Source organism: Gordionus sp. m RMFG-2023, chromosome 3 (genome assembly GCF_954871325.1).
Source record: "Gordionus sp. m RMFG-2023 chromosome 3, tfGorSpeb1-WG-v2, whole genome shotgun sequence".
NCBI lineage: Eukaryota > Metazoa > Nematomorpha > Gordioida > Chordodea > Parachordodidae > Gordionus > Gordionus sp. m RMFG-2023.
This window is the reverse complement of record NC_088777.1, coordinates 2,478,822-2,500,485: the sequence shown is the minus strand read 5'-3', so window position 1 is coordinate 2,500,485 and position 21,664 is coordinate 2,478,822. Positions and strand designations below refer to the sequence as shown.

The following is a 21,664-nucleotide window of genomic DNA, read 5'->3' as shown; positions in this document are numbered from 1 at the left end:
TGCATCTCTTAAATCTATCGTTGAAAATATTTTACTCCCTGCTATCCTATTTGTCAGGTCGACGAAAGTTTGTAGTAAATCGTTATCAATCGCTAAATATTTGTTGATTGTTAAAAGAAAATCTCCGCATTGCCGTACAGCACCGATTTCTTTAAGATATTAACCGTTGGCATAGCCCAAGTGATTGGAGTTGCTGTAAAATCCACCTTCTCGAATAACGCCTTCGTCTAACAGTCTGTTCAACTCAGCTGACGCATCGGAAATCGAATTCTCCTAGACGGTAGCATAATTGGGCACTGTGTTTGGCTATATCTTGATGATGGCTTTTTGTAATTTTATTTGTCCTAATTATCTTTTAAAAACTTGCTGAAATTTTGAAAAAATAGAATTTAAACTGGAAAAATTCATATTTATTTTGTAACTCCGAACTTCTTTCGGAAGTTTTATATCAAATTCTCTCAGAAAAGGCATACCAAAATTAAGGAATAACTATCCAAATAGGTAAAAATTTTGAAATAGAGAATACATTTATAAAGAAAGAGAATTTCGTTTATAGAGAATAATTTTACAGAGAATGATTTTACAGAGAATGATTTTATAGAGAATGATTTTACAAAGAATGAATTTAAATGATTTTACAGTGAATGATTTTAGAGAAAGTATTTTATAGAAAATTATTTTATAAATAATTATTTTATAATGAATGTATTTTATAGAATTATTTTATAAAGAAAGTATTTTATAGGGAATTATTTTATAGAGAATTATTTTATAATGAATATATTTTATAGAATTATTTTATAAAGAATATTATTTTATAGAGAATTATTTTATAAAGAATTTTGTTTAAGAATATGATTATTTTATAAAAAATGTTTTATATTGTCAAAAAATTATAGTATTTTACATAATATTATATATTAGAATTGCCTTATATAAGAGAATAATTGGGTAGTTTTTGAATTATTTCAATCGGTACAGAAAATTATTTGTTTATCTTTGCACAAGGTTTTTCGATTATTAGATGAATTAATGGTAGAACAAAATTTTGACATGATTTGTAAGAAATCTTATATAGTAAAAGAATATAAAAAATTTTACAAATTTAAATATATTATTTAATTATATTTATTTAAATTAAGTAACTATTTATTTTGGCAGTTACTTTCTAAAAAATGTAGCCAGCTACAGTTACGATTTTGTAAATGTAACAGTTATAAATATTTTTTGAAGTGTAGTTAATGGTAACCACTTAAATTGATAAACTAATGTAGAGATTTTCATTTATAAGCTTTTTTTTAATCTTCAGCAAAATTTAGTTAGTTTTTAATTATATTATTATTCTTCCTAAAAATTTTCAATTATAGATGGGACACACCGATAATCCATTCTAATGTTAAAAGTTATTTGTCATTAAGAGATGAACCAAATTTTAAAATGATTTATAAGGAATTTTACGAAATTTATTTTTAAAGATAAGAATACAAAATAAAATATATATTGAAAAGTTACTTTGCCAATGTGACTCAAAGAATATGTTTAATACTATTTTTATATGAAGTTTTTATAAGATAAACTTTGAATATACTGAGCTTAGCAATATTCACTTCGAAATATCAAATAAATTTTTATTCATAAAAAATCCAAATAAACATAGTATAAATAATATACCAATATAAAAAATACAATTATATGATTAAATTAAACATTTAAATTTAAATTATGGGATAAAGCCCTAAACAATCCAGCATTTCTTGAATAAAAATCTTTAACAATTAGAAAAATCCTTTTTGATCTTTCGCGATATTCTTTCTTTGACAGCGGAATCAATAGTCCTAAAGAATATTGTTCCAATTTGTAACAATTCAGGCTATCTTCGTCTTTGAGAGCTAAAAATTAAAATGCTAAAATTTAAAATATAATAAAATTACTAACTCTTTATAAATTTCCAGATCGTTGGATGATGGGAACTTATATGAGACGAAAAACTTTGATGCAGCTCTCCTCTACTGAATTATTTGTATTCGGTTCACGAGATTGTTGATTCGTAGAAATTCCATAGAGAAATGCTAAATAGCTATTATTTTTCAAATCCACGTCTCTTCAAAGTATTCTATCAAGGGGGAGAGAATATTCCTATTTTCTTGGTAAAATTCAGAGGCACATAATTCCTCTAATCCGTGAATTACATCCTCAATTGGTACATATGCCAGTGACATTAACATTTTTATGTACATAGCCAAATTTGTTACGGTTTTGTATGCATTGCAAATTAGCGAATTTTTTGAACCGTGCGACATATGCATTGAGACATACAGACATCTGCGCAAAAGTAACTGGTTACTTAATTTATATATATATTTCATTCAATAAATATAATTTAATAATAAATTTAAATTTGTAAATTTTTTCTACATTCTTTTACTATATGATTAAAATCTTAGCCAATGAATTTATATTAATATAAATATATTCGATTTAACGTAATTTAATCGATCCGGCTAGCCCAGAATCTACTATCCACTAAAAATAATTGTAACTAGTGGCTAGTTACATTTAAAAAAAAAGAAAACTATTAACTGTAACTTGTTATATTTTCCCAAATTTAACTACTAACATAACTAGTTGCATTACATTGCCAAAGTAACTTTTAACAACACTATCTATTTTATTTTGTACTTATCTTTAAAACTAAATTTCGTAAAAGTCCTTTATTCTACCATTAATTCATCTAATAATCGCAAAACCTCGCTTATATAAGGTAATTCTAATATTTAAAATTATGTAAAATATGACTATTTATAACATTTTTTTATAAAATAATCATATTCTTTAAATAAAATTTTTTTATAAAATAATTCCCTGTAAAATACATTGTTTATAAATAATTCTCTATAAAATCATTCTCTGTAAAATCATTCTCTGTAAAATTATTCTCTATAAAATCATTCTCTATAAAAAATTCTTTGTAAAATACATTCTCTGTAAAATACATTCTCTATTAGATAATTCTCTATAATATAATTCTCTATAATCGACATTCTTTATAATTGTTTTCTCTATAAAGTTTCTCTATAATTTTTTACTCTGTAATGGTTTCTCTGTAATGACGCGATACAGAAAATTTGTTCTATATTATATAGGTAATTGTTAACTTCCACGAATTCTGTAATATCAAATTGAGTAGTGTTGATGTTTCTTCATTTTTCTTCAGAGGCATAGTATAATTTTAACTTTAACAAATATATATCCATAAGAGGGCGTTAAATGCATAAATATAAAAATATCATCTTAGGAAACCAAAATGATTAATGGTATAAATTTTTTTAAAAATAAACCTTCAAAATACAACAATTTAAGCTATGAAGTTTAAAATTCATACTCCCCTTATAGCATAGTCAATGACTTAATACTAAACCTAAACTGTGGATTAACTTATAATGCATTTTTAGGGATTGTTAATTTTAGTTCCATATTCCATAAGGTAAATAAAATCCTCAATTTTTTAAAGTTTTTATAAAAAAAAATTAGATGTAATTTATAAGAAACCCCCAAAAAAGTGTGTCAGCGTCTGATTTGTATGGGTATTTTTAATGGAATCTTCAGTTTTTTATATCATTGCATACAGTAAATATAACAAGATTAGATTGCTAACAAATGAATGGAAATTTCGCCGACATTGCTTACCTGCCTACGCATTATAACTAAAAACTTAAAACTTATTTTTTAGAAGGCTATGACTATATTATTGCAATGAAATCTAAATATTAATAATTAAGAAAATTAAAAAATAATGCTTATGAATAAAATGAAATGTTTGATCAATAAAATTGCATAACTATCAAATTAAATTATAAAAATAACGATTAATAATGGACTTTTTTTTTAACAGATCATGGTATTAAGAATTAACTAAGAGAAAATAATTATTATAAATATAACTATAGTATATATTTTGATATTTACTTAAATTTAGTATCAAAAAAATTTCCACTTTATTTAATTTTAAATTTAAAATATGAAAATCAATTATATTAAATCATTTTAAACATTTCAATAAGTGAATTTAGTAAGTAGCTAATTTCTTCTTCTATTTTTTGTATCTATAGTTTACACGAAAAAAAAATAAATCGCAACGCTATTCGCGCCACGATAGCGCATTATGTTAGAGCCCTGTAAAGTAATTTTTCGCGACTCTAACCCTGACCTTTAAAAATTTATGTGGTCCGAGCTCGACATGAGCCGTAATTTTGTTTGTTATAAAACAAGACCGAACTCGAAGATTAAAATTATTTTGGAATTTGAGTTTCAAGTAATGTTATGACAATTGACACCTTATATAAAAATATATTTAACGCTCTATATTGTCAAATGAAGTTGCGATCCCGAGTACAACATTTTTTAAAATAACATGTGATTCTGATTGGCATTTTGCGAAAAACAAACCGACCTCGGATAGGGTTATATCATACATCTGAATCAAGCTCAGAAAATGTCTACAATGTATAATGGTTACCATACATTATTTGAAATAGAAAGTAAAAGCATCAAATTAAACACAATGAAAGCAGTTAATAAATTATAAAATTTTGGGGAAAAATGTAGGAAATATATAATATTGATTACAGATAGATATATAAAAAGAAGTAAGAAGAAATAAACTTAAATTACAAATACAAATTTAAGAGATTAAAATTAAAAATTAAACAGAAAAATATAATCATACATGAGTCTATATTACGTTGAATTGGGCCAAAATTTAGATTTTCATGTAAAAATATAAAATGAATGATAGGGAATATATGAATATCCTCAAGGAATACATTATAAAATAAAAAAATTATTTTATGGTTCCTTGTAATAAAAATTTATATAATTCCAAAAAAAAAAAATATTTTTTGGCAAGATAGCTCAATCTAAGAAACACAAATTCCCTCAGAGATTGGCATATTTCCTTCTGCAAAGGCATGTAGATTATGCTCATAAACCTAACCATAGTTATGATAAATTATCATATGATTTTTTTTCTGTCAAAATAAGATGGTCTTTATTTCTTTTAATTTTAGGGATTACTCCAAAATACGAAATGAAAGAATGAATGAAATTATTCGTATTTAATTTAAATTTTATATAACCACAACATCTGAACTTAAAATCACAACCATTTAAGGCCAACAGAGGACTGAAACAAGGATGCATTTTATCACCTATGCTATTTAATGTAATAATGAACGATATTCTGAATAAATCCTTCAAACAAGAATATGCTCTTAACCCTCGATATCTGAATCAACAATATGATAATAACATACACAACTCTCTAAATTTTCTATGCTATGCCGATGATGTATGCATATTAGCTAACTCTGAGTACAATTTAAGAAACTTGCTGTCATTGTTTGTCAAAAATTGCTTTGGATACGGACTGAAAGTCAACTACTCAAAGACAAAGTTAATTGTATCCAATATCCCTCTATATAACAGCGACCCCTTTAACTTTAAGGATAATTGGTAGATACGGTTTCGGATTTTAAGTACCTAGGAACCAGAATAATGTCATTAGGCACCACCATTTTGGATACTAAGTCGAGGACCAACAAGGCCAGATCCCGATATCATCAGCTAACTAAATTATGGTCGTCCAACCAGATATCTACGAACCTAAAAATAAGACTCTTTAAATCCCTAATTCTACCCATCTTAACATACGGGTTGAAAACATGGCAGGACACTAAAAGCAACATCAACACATCCCAGACCTTCATAAACAAGTGCTTAAGAAGAATCACTAAAACTTACTATCCATACAACACCCCAAACACAACTCTCTGGAACAGGTGCGACATCCTACCTATCAAAAGACTCATTCCTTTGAGGAGATTAGAATTACTCGGCCACTGCTTAAGACATTCACGAGATAATATGATATTTTCGTCCATGAAGTGGACCCCGGATTATGGAAAGCGAAGAATCCCCAAATACTATTGGCTGGCAAAATGTCTGAAGGACATGGACTTGATCAATCTTACGTTTATAGATTTTCTTGCACTCAGCAAAAACAAGAAACATTTAAAGGAACATCTGCAATACATGCTTAAATATGGTTTAAACTAGAGCAGGAATCGTGGACGTATCAGACTATTTCTCACACTGCCTTATTTCCAATCTCTTATCCCCAGTCTAATGACAACTTATGTTTTGGCGCAATAGGAATTATGATTTTTGACGAAGTCAATGATAATCTTAAAACCGTGAATATTGATAATGATAACGATCTCCAGGCTCAATATTAATAATGATAATAGTGAATAACATGGATTCTATAGACATTGCGTTATCTTCCAAGGATATACTTACCAAACATTAAGAAATTTTTTTTTCCCATCTCTTAAATCTAACCAGGTGTCAGGTACATTATTATTATTAATATTAGCTACAATTCTTAACACTATTTTGCCGGTAACGGAACTAATAGATCCCCTCTTTCTTACTCCTCTCTTCTTTACTATGCTAGCTGACTACATAGTGGTACCGTCCACTATAATAAAACGGGTATACATCATTTATAGGATCTATATACTAGTGAATATACATGGTGCACGCTACAACTCCTGGTGGGTGATGAAATTGCACTTCGTGCAATTTCTGGCGTGGTAATGAATGAATGAATGAAATATTTTTCTTATATATGTCGTATTGGGATATAGAATCATGTGGGATTCGGTATCCCAATTTTTTAAAAAATATTTAAAAAATATTCCGAATCCCCATGAATAAAAAATAAAATAATATAATTACTTTTTCTTCTCTTTATTGCGACTGGCACCATATAATTAAAAGGCCAAAATAACGGATTTAAAAAGAGAATTTAAAAAAAAGTAAATAGCATAAAATTAAGGTGTATAATGAATGAAAAGGGATTAAGACTTTTTTGTTAATAAAAAATCCGAATTATTGCAACAATTATTCAATGCAATATGGCATTTCGTTGAACATTTAAGCAGGTACATATTGAGTTAGCCGTTTTTAAAAATCAATTATGAATAAGGAAAAATACTATGTATCTTTAGGTTGAGCCATATAAGGTCAGACTCATATAGAGATTGTTAAAACTAAATTATTTATAACAACGAACAAATTTTAAGTTGAGATTATCAAAATGTTTTTCAAAAAAAAGGCTAAGGACAAATATATATTTTTATTTAGTAATTTTATATATTTTTACATATTTTTAAAGAGTTGTTTTAATATTTTAGTTGTTTTATCATTTTTTTTTTAAATTTACAAATATCAATATTATCAAAATTAAATTTTAAAAAATAAAACAAATAACAATGGCAATATTTTGAAGTTTTGGAAGCAGGAAATGTTATTTCCTTTTTTTGAGAAAAATTAGAGAGTAAAATTTTATCAGTCCTGGCAAATTCGGCTTCTAGTGAAAGGTTATTTTTTGTAGCCAATCGCCTATTAGAAGAAAGGCCTACAACAATTGAAATAAAAAAAAATAACAGTCTTCTTTTTTTTAAGTAAAAATTTGGATTTATGATATGTCCTTGTTATTATGGATTATGGAATTAAAGAAATAAATAGAATAAATTCAAAAAAGTGTAAAAAATTATAGCAATAAAGTTTCGAAAAAATTTAAAAACACCGTAAATTTTCGGGCGTGAAACAAAATATTGCCTTTCGTGAGCGAGCGGGTCGGGTCGAAATTTTTTTAGTGGTTAGCGTGAAATGGCGTGAATATTTTCATTGCCACATTATTTATTTAAAGCAAAATATCACTAAAAATAAAATTTTCTGGCGCGGCAAAAAAATATAATTTAATTGTTGAATTTTAAAAAAAAAATTCCGAATCCCCTTAAATATTTTTTTAAAATAAATTTATTTTTGTTATAAATATCTGAACCATAACCGAAACCGAACAGATATAATTATTTTTTGAAGGAGTATAAAGATCCTTTATAAAAAAAACGGTTAAATCGGTTCAGATTTTATATTTTAGAAATGGTAATAATTTGAATATCCAGAATTATATAAACGTGCTCTTATAGTACTGGCGGTTCCCGCAACACAAGTTTCTGTAGAAATGGCTTTTTGTGTTATCGTCACAACGAACAAAAAAGGAATCCATTTATAGTTGAAAATATATTACTTATAAGTTCAATTAATATATTTAAAAATGAGTTATTTTGAATCTTATAAATTTTTTTTATATTTAATTCATAGATGCTTATAATAAATATAAATTAGTAGATGGTGTTGCTTCAATAAAAAAAAAATTTCTAACCGTAATGAACCTTTATAAACCTTTATAATTAGCTGAACCGAACGGAATCTTTATATCAATTTCTTCTCAAGAACAGTAACCAAAACGTAACCTTTATAATTTTTTATATACTGAACCGTACCGTACCGGTTCGGGTCCCTGCTTTAATGTTCAACGAAATGCCATATTGCATTGAATAATTGTTTCAATAATTCGGATTTTTTATAAATATATTTTTTAAAACAAAAAATGTCTTAACCTCATCCCTTTTCTTTTATTATATACCTTAATTTTATACTATTTACTTTTTTTTAATCTTTTTAAATCCCTTATTTTTGCCTTTTAATTATATGGTGCCAGCCGCAAAAAAAGAGAAGAAAAAGTAATTATATATATTTTTTTTCATGGGGATTCGGAAACGTGGGGATAACGACATATATATTAATAGGTTTGTGTAAATATAATTAAAATAAAAAATTTCGTTTCAGATATTTAGATGAATAATTTTGAATATTTACGAATAATTTCGGATATTTAAAGACTAATTACGGATATTTACAAATAAATAATTGGAATCAAATTAACCGATAACTTCGAATATTTTACCAGATTGTATTGAAGAGATTAGTCCTAGACTTAATTGATTTGCAGGGATTATAGAGCTAATCTTAATTAGTTTTTTTTCTTAATATGGTTTGGCACTTAAAGATATTTTCTTAACTAAATCCCTAATTTTAATTTATCAGATATTTTTATAAAAATTTTATTATAAATGTAAATAAAATAACACAAGATTTATAATATATATATATAAACCAGCTTGTAAAACATCATTATCTTATTATTATTATCATTATTTTTATTATCTTAAGATCTGGTCAGATACAAAAAAATTCTATTAAGGAAAATAATAATAATTTTATGCGAAAAAAAAATAACGAGCGAACTTATGTTTGTATTAATATTGTTCTTGATCTCATTCTTTGATGGAACGAAGTATGGTGAGAGTATTTATATAGTAGGAATGCAGGAACCAGATCCCTATATCAGTGACTTTGAAAATATTAGAGAGTATTTCTTTCGCCCATTAGACCCGGAGATAACTATGACGCCAGTATGATGTTCTATATATTATATAATTTTAATTTCATTCTTTAAATACTACTGGCGAAATTTCTTCAAAATTATGCGGTTTTTATCAGGGATCTTTATGGGCCGGCCCGCGGTTTTTTAATTTTTTGTTTTAGCGAGCTGGGGTTGGGCCTAAAATTATTAAATTTAAATTCAGGTTAATTAAAACAGTTGCTAACTTAAAATATAATATTGCCATTTTTTTTTTTTAAATATCAGAATTGTAAAACAAAATTATTGCCTAAATACGCTTAAAAATTGTTTATTTTTATTAAAATACAATAAATTAAATTTTTGGTTATGGGCTTGGGCTTGTCATTGGTAAATTTTTTTTGATACTTATTATGGTCATGGGGTAAGTCGGGCCGGGCTTGGTCAAAAAAATTAAGACCCACGAAGATCTTTGGTTTCTATAAAATGCTTAAGAAAAAAATCAAATATATTTTAAGTAGTAATGGATAATAACATGTGGTATAATCCATGAAAACTAAGAATAACTAAATTTCAAGTCAAACGCGATTCTTAAATTTAGAAAATTCCTATTTAACAGAAAATGCATCATCAACATGTGTCGAGTAAATACCCTAGAAATATAAAACAATTTTCACCACGAATAAAAATATTTGGGTTCTGAATTAGTTAGCAGTTTCGGGTCAGGACCCTCCCCCTAGAGCAAAGTTTTTAGATTATACATTCAAAAGATTCAAAAGTGCATGAGTATAAAAATAATCTATTTTTTGTATGTATAATAATATAAATTAACAGTTCAGAACTGTTGATACATAACAACCCCCAATCTTATTGATTTAGTGCTGACTCTCGTAGGGAACCGGTCATGCCTCAACTCTATTTTAGTTCCCGATTCCGCTTCAATACTTCCGTCAGGTTCTTGTCTGGCATCCTTTCTCCTTAGAATTCTTTGTTATTTTTAAAGTGAATTTCTATTACAGTGTTAATAATGACTTTTTCCAATTTTTTATTTCTCTTTATTATTGTACACGCGTGACTACAATTTTTCATTAATTTCTAATTTTTTGGGTATAATATTCTAACTTTTCCTTCTTGTTCTCCTGTTCAAATATTTGTTCTAGTAAATCCTCTAGGTTTAATTTTTAATAGAATCTCGCCGAAGTTAGGATTTGTTTTCTGCCCTTTTCCATTTCGGTTTGCTACCGTTTTTTCTGTAGTTGATATGGACTTCCGTGTATTAATTGTATTCCGTTTTTTAATATTATTAAATTCTTTACTACTGAATTGTGGTCCCTTATCAAGAACTATTATCTTGAGTTAATCGAATCTGGCAAAATGATTTATTTGATTTTATCGTGAATTCAGTGATTGTACTAGGCAATAATATTTCTGACCAGCGATTGTTAGCGTCTATCACTATTAACCATTAATGATCTTTAAATGGTCCCTAATCAATATGTCTGGGTGCCATGCTTTAGGTGGGTGTGGCCAATTTTGAATCGATGATGACGTCATATCGTGCTGTTCCTAACATTCGCTGAATTTTTCCACCCATGTCTCTATATCTTGTTTTATATTAACCCACCACGCTCTCATCTACATTTTTTCCACCATGCCAATATGTCCCTTAATGTTTCATTTTTAACACACTGTTTTGGAATTATTGTGGTACTAAAATTTAAATGTCCTCAGTAAACAACCTTTCTCTCTTGTGATTTCTCATCTTCTTTGGCTATACTCCTTTAAGGTATCATAGTTAATTGGGCACCCGTCTATCGCATACCTGTATACTTAAGAGAGTGCATCACTTTGCATTTCAATTTCGTTTGCATTCAAAGGCGTTTATTCCCTCACGTGTATTTGATCCAGAATTTTCTTATATTAATATTGTTTGAGTTCACTTGTATGTGTAATCGAGATAGCATGTCAGTATCAGCTATTTGTCAGCTACTCTTGAATTATAATTCATATCGGTTAACCATAATAATGTTCATCTTTGTATTCTGGCAGTGGATGTTGTCGGTATATCATTTTTGGAATGAAATAAACTCATTATATGGTCTATTTGTAATGTGAACTTTATTTCCATATATAAATTTTTTTGAATTTTGTAACCCCAAAATATGTTGGCAAGGGCTTCTCTTTCTATTTGACCATAATTTATCTCTGCAGTATTTAACCTTCTTGAGACAAATGCAATTAGTTCCTTTTCTATAAAGCATCTGTTGTTAGTATAATTTGCAATTTTAGATTATTGTATTGTAATACTGGGATACTACTAATTGCTTACTTTATTTTCTTCATAGGTGTCTTTGCATTCCTTTTTTATTTTTCTAATAATTTATAGTGGTTTGGCCATGTCTGCAAAATTTGAAATGAATTTTTTTCTGGTAAAATTTTTACCGCCTCAGTATTTCTTGCTGTAGTAATTGTAATATTATTTTTTTATATTTTATGTCCCTAAGTACTTTAAGACATTGTAAATATTAGATAATGTCATACTATAGTAAAAGTAAAATAATATGAAGAACGAACATTAGAATTATCTCTAATAATTATAAAAGAATATACAAAAAAAATCTACTTGAAAAAAATTGGATAATGGAATTTCAAGAGATGACTGAAATACCTAAAAAGGTTAATAAATTGGAAGATTATGTTTGGAAATATTTACATTCTTCTATCTTTCCTCTTTCTGTCTAAATATTTAACTACTTTTTTTAAAAATATTATTTTCGTCTTTCTCTCTATTATTCCCTGTTATTATAAATATCATCCAAATAACAAGCTACTCCTTCATAACTCTTTAATAAATGCGAGTTGATCCGTTAAATTAAATCCCTACAAAAAAAAATATTTTTTTTTAAACAAATCTACAATCAACAAATTCAAAATCATTCAAAATCATTCAAATTAGTATATTTTTATACCCAACAAACATATTGTGTGAATTTAAATCAAAAAAAAAAATTGGAGAGTGAAATATCGATAAATATATTTATATTCTTCCAATAGTGATTATTTGAATTAATTATTTAAATTTATCAATATTTGTAGAAGAGGTAATAATAAAATCGACATAACATTCAACGCTAATAATTCCAGGCACAAGGGGTGGGTAAGTAGGAATTTTTTTTTACTTTATCAGTATTTTGCCTGTTTTCGTAAATATCGTCATCTTCTTCTTCTCCGTTTTATCGCAGTTTCCAGGTTTACTCGTGTAGGCCAGTTATCCCTCTAATTTTCCTTTTCCATTTTTGACGGTCTTGAGCATCAATACATCAATATTTGTAAGATCCATGCTTCTCATATCCGTCGCTATCACATTTGTCCACGTCATCATTGGCCTTCCTCTAGGTCTTGATCCTCCTACTTCTATTAAGGTGCATCTCTTATCCATCTTAAGATAAGTAATATTACCCCCCTCTGCTCCCCACATGTCTCCATCCCTATTCCCTCAAAGTATGTTTACAATATATCACTTATAACTTCAAAAGAAAAACAAAATGAAATGATTTTTTTAAATTTAACGAATTTAAATTCAACAATTTTAGAAAAAAAGGGCATTTTTTATAAAAATAAGTGTAATTAATTTTTTTGAAAAACAAAACAGCCAGAACTCTACAATAAGTGAACCTAAAGAATTTTCAATAAATTTATGGTGTATAAAAATTCCCTGATAATGCTTTTCCTTCCATGGCAAAATCTTGGGCAACGGCTATTAGCCTATTCATAACACATTTTCATTGGAGTTAAACATTGCCAAAACTTATAAAATGTTTCATATAAATATGAATAAGGAAATTTGGCAAAAAAAAAATGATATTAATGCAAAAGAATCAATGAAAATAACAAAAGAATCATTGATATGGCTATTCTCCACCAAGAAAGTAAACATTATAAAATTCTTTTAAAAATAAAAGATCTAAGATACTGATAAGAGTTATTATTTAAAAAAATACCAGATATAAAGTAGAAGAGATGAAAGAATCATTATCTATGATTAACGTATTATAGTATAAAAATAAAAATAAAAATATAGTTTAATTTTTTTAAAAAATTAAAATTCATGCTAATTAATCGCGTGTTTTATAGCGTATATTTTAAACCATATGATTTTCTAACAAAAGGGAAACTTGTGATATGATCGGCTAAAGGATAACTAAAAAAAATATTAAAGTTATCGAAACATCTCAAAAAATAGGAAATTTTTTGTTACCAATTGATGAATATTTCCATATTATTATAAAAAAAAGGTGGGGGGGGGGAACAATATTTGGGTTTAACCCTTCCATTCACACAAGGCCAAAATATAACCCACAACCCACTTTTTGGGGCAAATATGAGCTTCTTTTTTTAATATAAATTTTTAATTAATATTATATTTTCAAATTTATTTTAAAAAATTATGCGTATTTGAAAATTGAATATTTATTATTTCTATGTAAATTTTTTTAAAAAAATGTATAATAAAAATAGAAATATTTTGCGATTTGACGAAATCGTATTTGAAATTGAGTAATAATTTGTTGTTTTTTTATAAAAACATATGTTAGTTCACAGCTGACGGTAAATCAATAATATATTCGACTGGATTGATAGCGGTGTCCGGTTCGAATCGATTTAACAACTGAGCTATTTTTTCGAAAAATCATTTAATGATTTAAAATCAATAATTCCTCGATAATTATCACGAATAAAATTAAAAATGGAAAATTAATATAATATAAAGATATGACTTCATTAGATTTTAAAAAATTGATCAGCTGTTAAATCGTGCCGACTCTGATCTCCCACTATAAATGCAGAATTAGGCGGAAAACGTCCCTACGATATTTGCCGACCGTATTTATCTCAATACAATATTGCTTTACGAAAAGTTTTATAAAATTTTGGACAATATTTACGAATTCATTTTACTTGTCTATTCACCAAAAAATACGAACTTGTTATAGGCAGATTTGATAAAATCCAAGGGTTACCCTTACGAAAATTACGAGGTTACCACCGAAGATGGTTTCGTGCTGCAGTTACATAGAATCCCGTTCGGCAAAAAGCGGAACAACGCGTCTAACCTAAAGGCCTCCGTTTACTTACAGCACGGCTTGCTATGCACTTCTTGTGATTTCCTGATGAACTTGGAGAACCAGAGTTTAGGTGTAACTTAAATTTAGACCTCATCAAAATGTATGATTGGTTAATACATATTTTTTTTTCCTTCTCAATATAAATTATCTATTTTAATTTTTTGCTTTATTTAATTTATAAAAACTTTATTTTTAAAGTGTAGAAATATATAAATGGGGTTAAAATAAAGTATCCGACGTCATTATAACTATGGCCATCTTTGTTTTTTTTTCCTTATACGTTTTACTACTAAATTTTTTTAAAAAAAATTAAGAAATTTTTATAACAACTCACTAAATTATATTATTAAACTATAGTATATAAGTGAATGAAAGGATTTTATTGGAGGAATAATACATTTTATATAAATCACTTTTGTCTACCCATGTATTTAGTTGCCATATACCGGTTGCTGATATTACCTTAAAATACCCTTTTTTTTAAAAAAACAACATAGTTTAATCTCTATTTATAATATAACTTAACATTTAATAAATAAACATGCTTTGTAATGATTCCGTTAAAAAAATGTTTTAAATTAAATTTATATAAATTTTGTAACCAGGTTGAAAAGAAGTTGCAGTTGGTTCTTACAGGAATATAAATAATTTGACTTTGAGAATAGAGGTAAACTGATATTTAGCCATGAATCCAAGTTTAGTGAGACTTTCATTTCTTCGTTCGACACTGTTTTTTCGAGTAAAACTTTATCTAGCGTAGTGGGTAATCCAAGACAATCAAATAATGATTAAGATATTACAAACAATATTTTCGAATAATCATCAATTTAAATCCAATTCAAAAGATATGGGAGCTTATCAACTCCTTTCAATACATAAATAGAATATGATCCTCAAGTGTATAATTAGCCGAGTTATCAAGATACAGATAAATACGAATAAATTCTTGATTTTATATATTAGGTGTTTCATATCGATTTTAGGTATCCCTAGATGACAATAAAAATAAACTTTATTCATTATGTTATTTTGTTTTGGATATTTGTATATTGTTTACATTCATAATGTTATCTTCTAATTGCCTTGATTTTAATAAAACTAAATTATCCGTTAAATAAATGATATCAAAATAGAATACCAATACATCTGAAATAGTATTTAAGGTAGAGATACTTTTTATAATAAGTGTAACAGATATCACTTTTTATGGTAATCAATTTTGAATAAAGATACCAACATAACAATAAATAGAAGTTAAGATATATTAATTTGAAATTGGGCTCTTTGTCAAACCCTACTAGAGCATTTACGCGTATATTAAAAGTAAGTCTGGAACTATGTATACAAATACAAAATTTTCATGAAAAAATTAGAAACATTAGGAATTCGATATTAATTATGTAATTATTATTATTATATTGATATTTGATTGGATAAAATTCAAAAAGTTTGTCTAAATCTTGGAAAAACTTTAAAATATGGATGGCCGAGTATTAAAGACGTGGCGTAGTTAACTAAATGTTTTTTTTAAATTATATTTATTTGCAGCATTCATTATGGCCGATAATGATTTAGATGTTTGGTTAGGAGACACAAGAGGTAATAAGTATTCTAGGAAACATATAAAATACACCACCAACGATACAGAATTTTGGGATTGGAGGTTTAAATCCTTCCAATTTAAGATTATTTCTCTAACTTTATTATTTGTTCTCTATATTAAAAAGAAGGTGTATCGAATGTATTATTAACAATATCCTCTTTTTTTTAAGTTTCGACGAGATAGCCAAATACGATCTTCCAGCTGTCATCGATTTTATCATCAAGGTTACCAACAGAGATCACCTATATTACGTGGGACATTCTCAAGGGAGCATGGTAGCATTGGCGCATTTCTCTCAAAATCCTGAGATGTCCAACAAAGTCAAGATGTTTTTCGCGATGGCGCCCGTAGCGTACTTAAAAAATATTCGGTCTCCCATTCGATTATTCGCTCCTATAACACAGACTTACGAAATTGCATCCAGAATGTTTGGTTAATTTGCCTTTTTAAAATCATATTTTCGCATATTAAATTTGTATACTTACCCAAAATTTAGAATTTATGCATATATAAATATATTAGATGTAGAATCTAAGTAATAGAATTGTCATCAGAAATAAACCTCCTTTAAATTTGTATATTAAAAATCAACATTTTAGGGTCATTCAAATATCAAAATTAAACACCTTTCTGTCGATCCATTTCAATTTTCGTTAAAAATTTGTAGACACGTTTATATCCGTTTTTAGTAAAATATTTTTAAAATTTTTTTTAGCTCATTAACAATTTATATTATATCAGATAATGGAGATTAAAGTTACAAAAAAAATAGGCTATTTTTTTTAGCCTTTTACTCATGTTAAATAAATTTTTTACGAAGTTTTATTTGTTTTCTAACAATGATAATAATTGATAAATTTAAGGGAAAAACATAAAAATTTGTATTTTTAAAAAAATATTGGTCGTCTAATGCAGAAAATTTAAAAAATTTTCTTCTATTATTCATTTTACAATTTTCCCAATAATTTATTCAATATTTAGCACGGTTGGGTAATTACGTAAGAAAAAAAATATCCAGAATAACGTATTAATAACGTATAGAAGACATTATATATCGATATTTTAATCTGATAAAATGCTAAAAAATCAGATAAATTTTAAGCAAACCTCTAGATTTCGGCTAATAGAAAGGCACGGTTTAAATGATGCGATCACTATTGAAATGGGCACATAAAGCGTCATCTTTAAAGAGTTTTATGCATTATTCTGGGATATATATATTCTAAATAATTACCCAACCGCGCTAATTATTGAAGAAATTTTTTTTTTTTTTTAAAAATGGTTTAAAAGAATAAATAGTAGAAATATATATTAAATAATCTGAGCCAAGATGTTAAAAACATGGCACCGAGACGCTTACCATCCTCATTTATGAGAAAACCAGCCCGAAACCAAAGATTTTCCGATCAACCTATTAGGATTGTCGTGTCGCAGAAAACGGCCACTGACATTAAGGCAACAGAAACAATTTTTTCAAATGGATATAAGATGTGCCTATATATTGAAATTTAATTTTGACGTTTACCATCATCAATTATTGACTTAGTTATTTATATTAAGAATCAATAGTCGAACTAATTTAAAGTTATATACAATTAAAATTAAATTTTATTAAAAGGATATTAAAATAGCGGTTTTTTGTATCTTTTAATCCCCATTATCTCTCTAGTGATATATTTGCTAATGACCTAACAATAGTTTTTTTTTGATATATACTAGAAACATGTATAAAGTGCCTACGAAAGGAGTCGGCTAGAAAATCTATAAATTTTCTTGCTCATTTGACATTGAAATAACCACATTATAAGTTAATATAATATTGATGGCATCGAATAAAATATTCGTACCAATATAAAAAATTTTCACACCTTAACTAAAAATTATTATTATACTCGTATTTTAAGGGCGCAAAGAATTTTTGCCTAGTAACCATATGGTACAATGGATTGCTATGTCGGTCTGTCCCTACGGAATCTCGCTCAAAGTGTGCTCACATATGCTGTACTTGATTGGAGGTCCGTATACAGGAAATTTTAATGAAGTTTAATATATATTTTTTATCAAGTTGTTAGCTTAGCTTTTAAGTTTTAGTTTGATATATTTTTAATTTAGGATGTATTAGATATTTATTTTATTTATATTCCAATTCATAAAATGAATAAAAACAAATGTAATAAGTTGAAGTTTAATTTCTTCCCATAAAAATTTAATTTTTTTTTTACGTCGCCTGAGTTCAGATTAAAAATTCTAAATATTATTTAGAAAAGCGGCAAGTTGTCCGCGCGTCATTGAAGGTTTAGAGGCGGGGGAATAACCTGCAGGAGAATTTATTGATTTTAGTGGGAAGAGGGATGGCTTAGAGTGGAGGTCTGCAATTGGCTGATTCTAACCTGCTCGTTCGCCAGCCCCCGCTATCCTTATTCTAGGGTAGGACGTGGCCAAGTTCGCTTAAAGATTTTTAATGAGAGACCGAGCGGGCGATTTGATAACTATTTTTTAAAAACAGTGGAAGGACAATGGTGTTAAGAATTATAAAAAATATTTTTTTTAGGAAGAATTATGAGGAACAGACCTCTATTTATTAAAAAAAAAACATTAAAGTATATAAATAAAGAACCAAATCAACCGATAAAATATATTTTAAAAAACATTACTAAATTTTTTATATTAATATGTGCGAGGAAAGGGGGGGGGGGGTTGAATTAAAAATAAACCCTATCGGCGGGGGTGGGGGGCTAGTGGGTTAATATTTTTTAAAGAGCAATGGCTTGGTGTGCGTCCGGATTAAAACCGGCCGATTTTAGACCTCTAGTTTAGAGTGCCTTGGAGTTTAGCATTGTTTAATTTAAATTTAGCTGTTAACAAATTCAAAAAAATATAACCCTACTATCGAAGGTCCACGATAAATCAACCTAAAGTCCTCCAATAAAATTTATAGGGGAACCGCCCTAAAGACTCTTCCCTCTTCGCCGACTATAAAATTTAATTATTAATATAATTAATCGGTAATTATATATTATAAATATTATAATTTATAAAATTTATTAATTGATATTGAATAGAGCAGAATTCCAGTGATCTATGGGCATTATCCGGCCGGAACTTCTGTAAGAAATATTGCCCACTTTGGCCAAAGCATTAGAACTGGCGATTTTCGAAAGTACGATTACGGATTCTTCAAAAATTTAATAAAATATGGAAAGGTATATGTGTCTCTCATTTTAAACCTATAATTAATTATTATTTTTTAGGTGCAATTGATAGTGATTGTTTATTTTTCGTCTTTTAAACTTTTAGTCCCAAAATATTAAGCTATTATTTATGATCGATTCACCTGTACCTAGAGAAGAGAAGAGAAGAGAAGAGAAGAGAAGAGAAGAGAAGAGAAGAGAAGAGAAGAGAAGAGAAGAGAAGAGAAGAGAAGAGAAGAGAAGAGAAGAGAAGAGAAGAGAAGAGAAGAGAAGAGAAGAGAAGAGAAGAGAAGAGAAGAGAAGAGAAGAGAAGAGAAGAGAAGAGAAGAGAAGAGAGTCTTTCTTTCTTTCTTTCTTTCTTTCTTTCTTTCTTTCTTTCTTTCTTTCTTTTTCAAAATAGTAGACCCCGAATCTAATCAGCACTTAAAGACCCGTTATAGCGCTTTATTTTATTTGGGAGAATATAAGAGACCGGCATAGGTCAAAATTTTAGGTCCGCCATGATTTGAAAAAAAAATTTCATTTCAAGCCCAGCCCACATTTTAATTTTGTGATTTTTTGCGACAGAATTTTTTTTTAAATTTTTCTTATTTTTGAATTTCTTTCTTTCTTTCATTCCTTTATTTCTTTCTTACATTCTTTCTTTCATTTTTAATCCTTGCCCCGGATTTTTTTAAAATAATTTTTATCCCGTTTTTGGAAGGGTTTTGGGCTTGCGTGTCTGTGAATAAATTTAAAATTTTAGACTGTCACAAATTAGATAATCCTGATACAAATCTCTATATCTGTCCCTTACGATGTTTATTGTTTATAATAAAGCATGTTTTATTTAATCACCTTTTAAATCTACGCATAAAATTGAATAACATTTCTGATAAAGATGTTCTGAAGACCAAAGTAATAACTAGCGCGTTTTATGATAATATTTTCACGTAAACTTTCGTGACAAATGAGAGGCAGGATGCTTAAGCTCTAATTTATGTATGGATTTATATTAAAATTAAAAAAAAGAACCTTACTTAAAAGTTGTGGACACTGCTTATAAAGAAAATAATTTTTAGATTTTTATAAAAAAGTGTAAGTGTTAATGATTAATAAAATCAAATATTTAAGTCCTTTAATAAAGAAATTTTAGGAAAACCCAGAATGTAAACTTTGACACAATATTCAAATAGTATACAGTGTAGTTTACTTAATATTTTACACTATATATATACATAATTTTGTTTGATAAATCATCATAAAAATATATAATATAGGTATATTTCATATATACGCAAATTTGGTTGTCAATTTTGGCTTAATCTATTAGTCAGATCTACTTTTAAATTCTAAAATAATTGCTGAATATAATCAAATTATGGTGTTCCAATGCACCATGTCTTTTGCACCTATCTATGTTTAACCGAAGTGTGTCTTTGATTTTTTGTAACCAAAATCTTTCTTTCTTTCTTTCTTTCTTTCTTTCTTTCTTTCTTTCTTTCTTTTTTGAAACATATAGTAATTGACACTGTAACTCTACCTACCGAGAAGGGTTTAACTCTGTTAGCGTGTTCTCTGAAAAATCAGTTACATTAGAAAGAGATAATCTTAGGATACCATTAGAGATATTTACTCTAATCATATTAGTCAAAAATACTTAGTTTTCATAATTTTTGCAAAGTGCATTTCGATGTACCCTAGTTGGTCGAATGAATTGAAAAAGGCATTTTTATCAATAAATCTATCAGTATATTTTCTATATCGCCAATAGATTAGAACCTATTTGTATTATTATATTATTATGGTGTGTTTCTCTTAAAAATATAAAAAATATATTTTTCATGCACTATTAATACTAAGCTGACCATATTTAAAAAATATTTGTGTTTGAAAAAAAAATCACAACATATCAGTATATACCACCATCGTACGATGTAACTCAAATGACAATTCCGACAATGATATTCTGGGGACTCAAAGATCTGTTAGCGGTTCCTAAAGACGTGAAAAAGTTGATTCCGTTAATCCAAAACCTGGTGGGCAATTATAAATCCTATAATTCGAATCATTTCGATTTCGTCTTCGGGATCAATGCCGCGAAAGAATATTATTCTGTCATAATTCAAGCCATACTGGATACGGAATTCAATTCTTCATTTAAGAAAACAAATAACTCATAAGAATTTATGTTTTTTTTTTGAAACATTTTTATATATTAAAATAATTTATGACGAATTGTAACCTTATTTTTTATAAATATCGTAAATTAATAAAGATTTAGCCTAACCGTGCAAATAATGACGAAAAATTTCACATAAATCCCAAGTAGGAACTATTTATTCGTATTAACCACGGGAAAATAATTAACCGGGAAAAATTTTTTCCCAAATATTGATTCTTAATTTTTTGGCTTAAGACCTTTCCCCTTAGA

At 27.5% G+C, this 21,664-nt stretch overlaps 1 protein-coding gene across 1 annotated transcript; it reads left to right on the top strand.

Annotated features, from left to right (window-relative positions):
• Positions 1 to 9,187: 9,187 nt before the first annotated feature.
• Positions 9,188 to 21,460, top strand: LOC135926094 (gastric triacylglycerol lipase-like). The gene is made up of 7 exons (XM_065461777.1): positions 9,188 to 9,383; positions 14,326 to 14,527; positions 16,006 to 16,120; positions 16,230 to 16,492; positions 17,965 to 18,101; positions 19,123 to 19,263; positions 21,147 to 21,460. Exons 1-7 carry the CDS (start codon positions 9,219 to 9,221, stop codon positions 21,411 to 21,413), a joined length of 1,290 nt encoding a protein of 429 aa, XP_065317849.1. The 5' UTR covers positions 9,188 to 9,218; the 3' UTR covers positions 21,414 to 21,460.
• Positions 21,461 to 21,664: the final 204 nt, after the last annotated feature.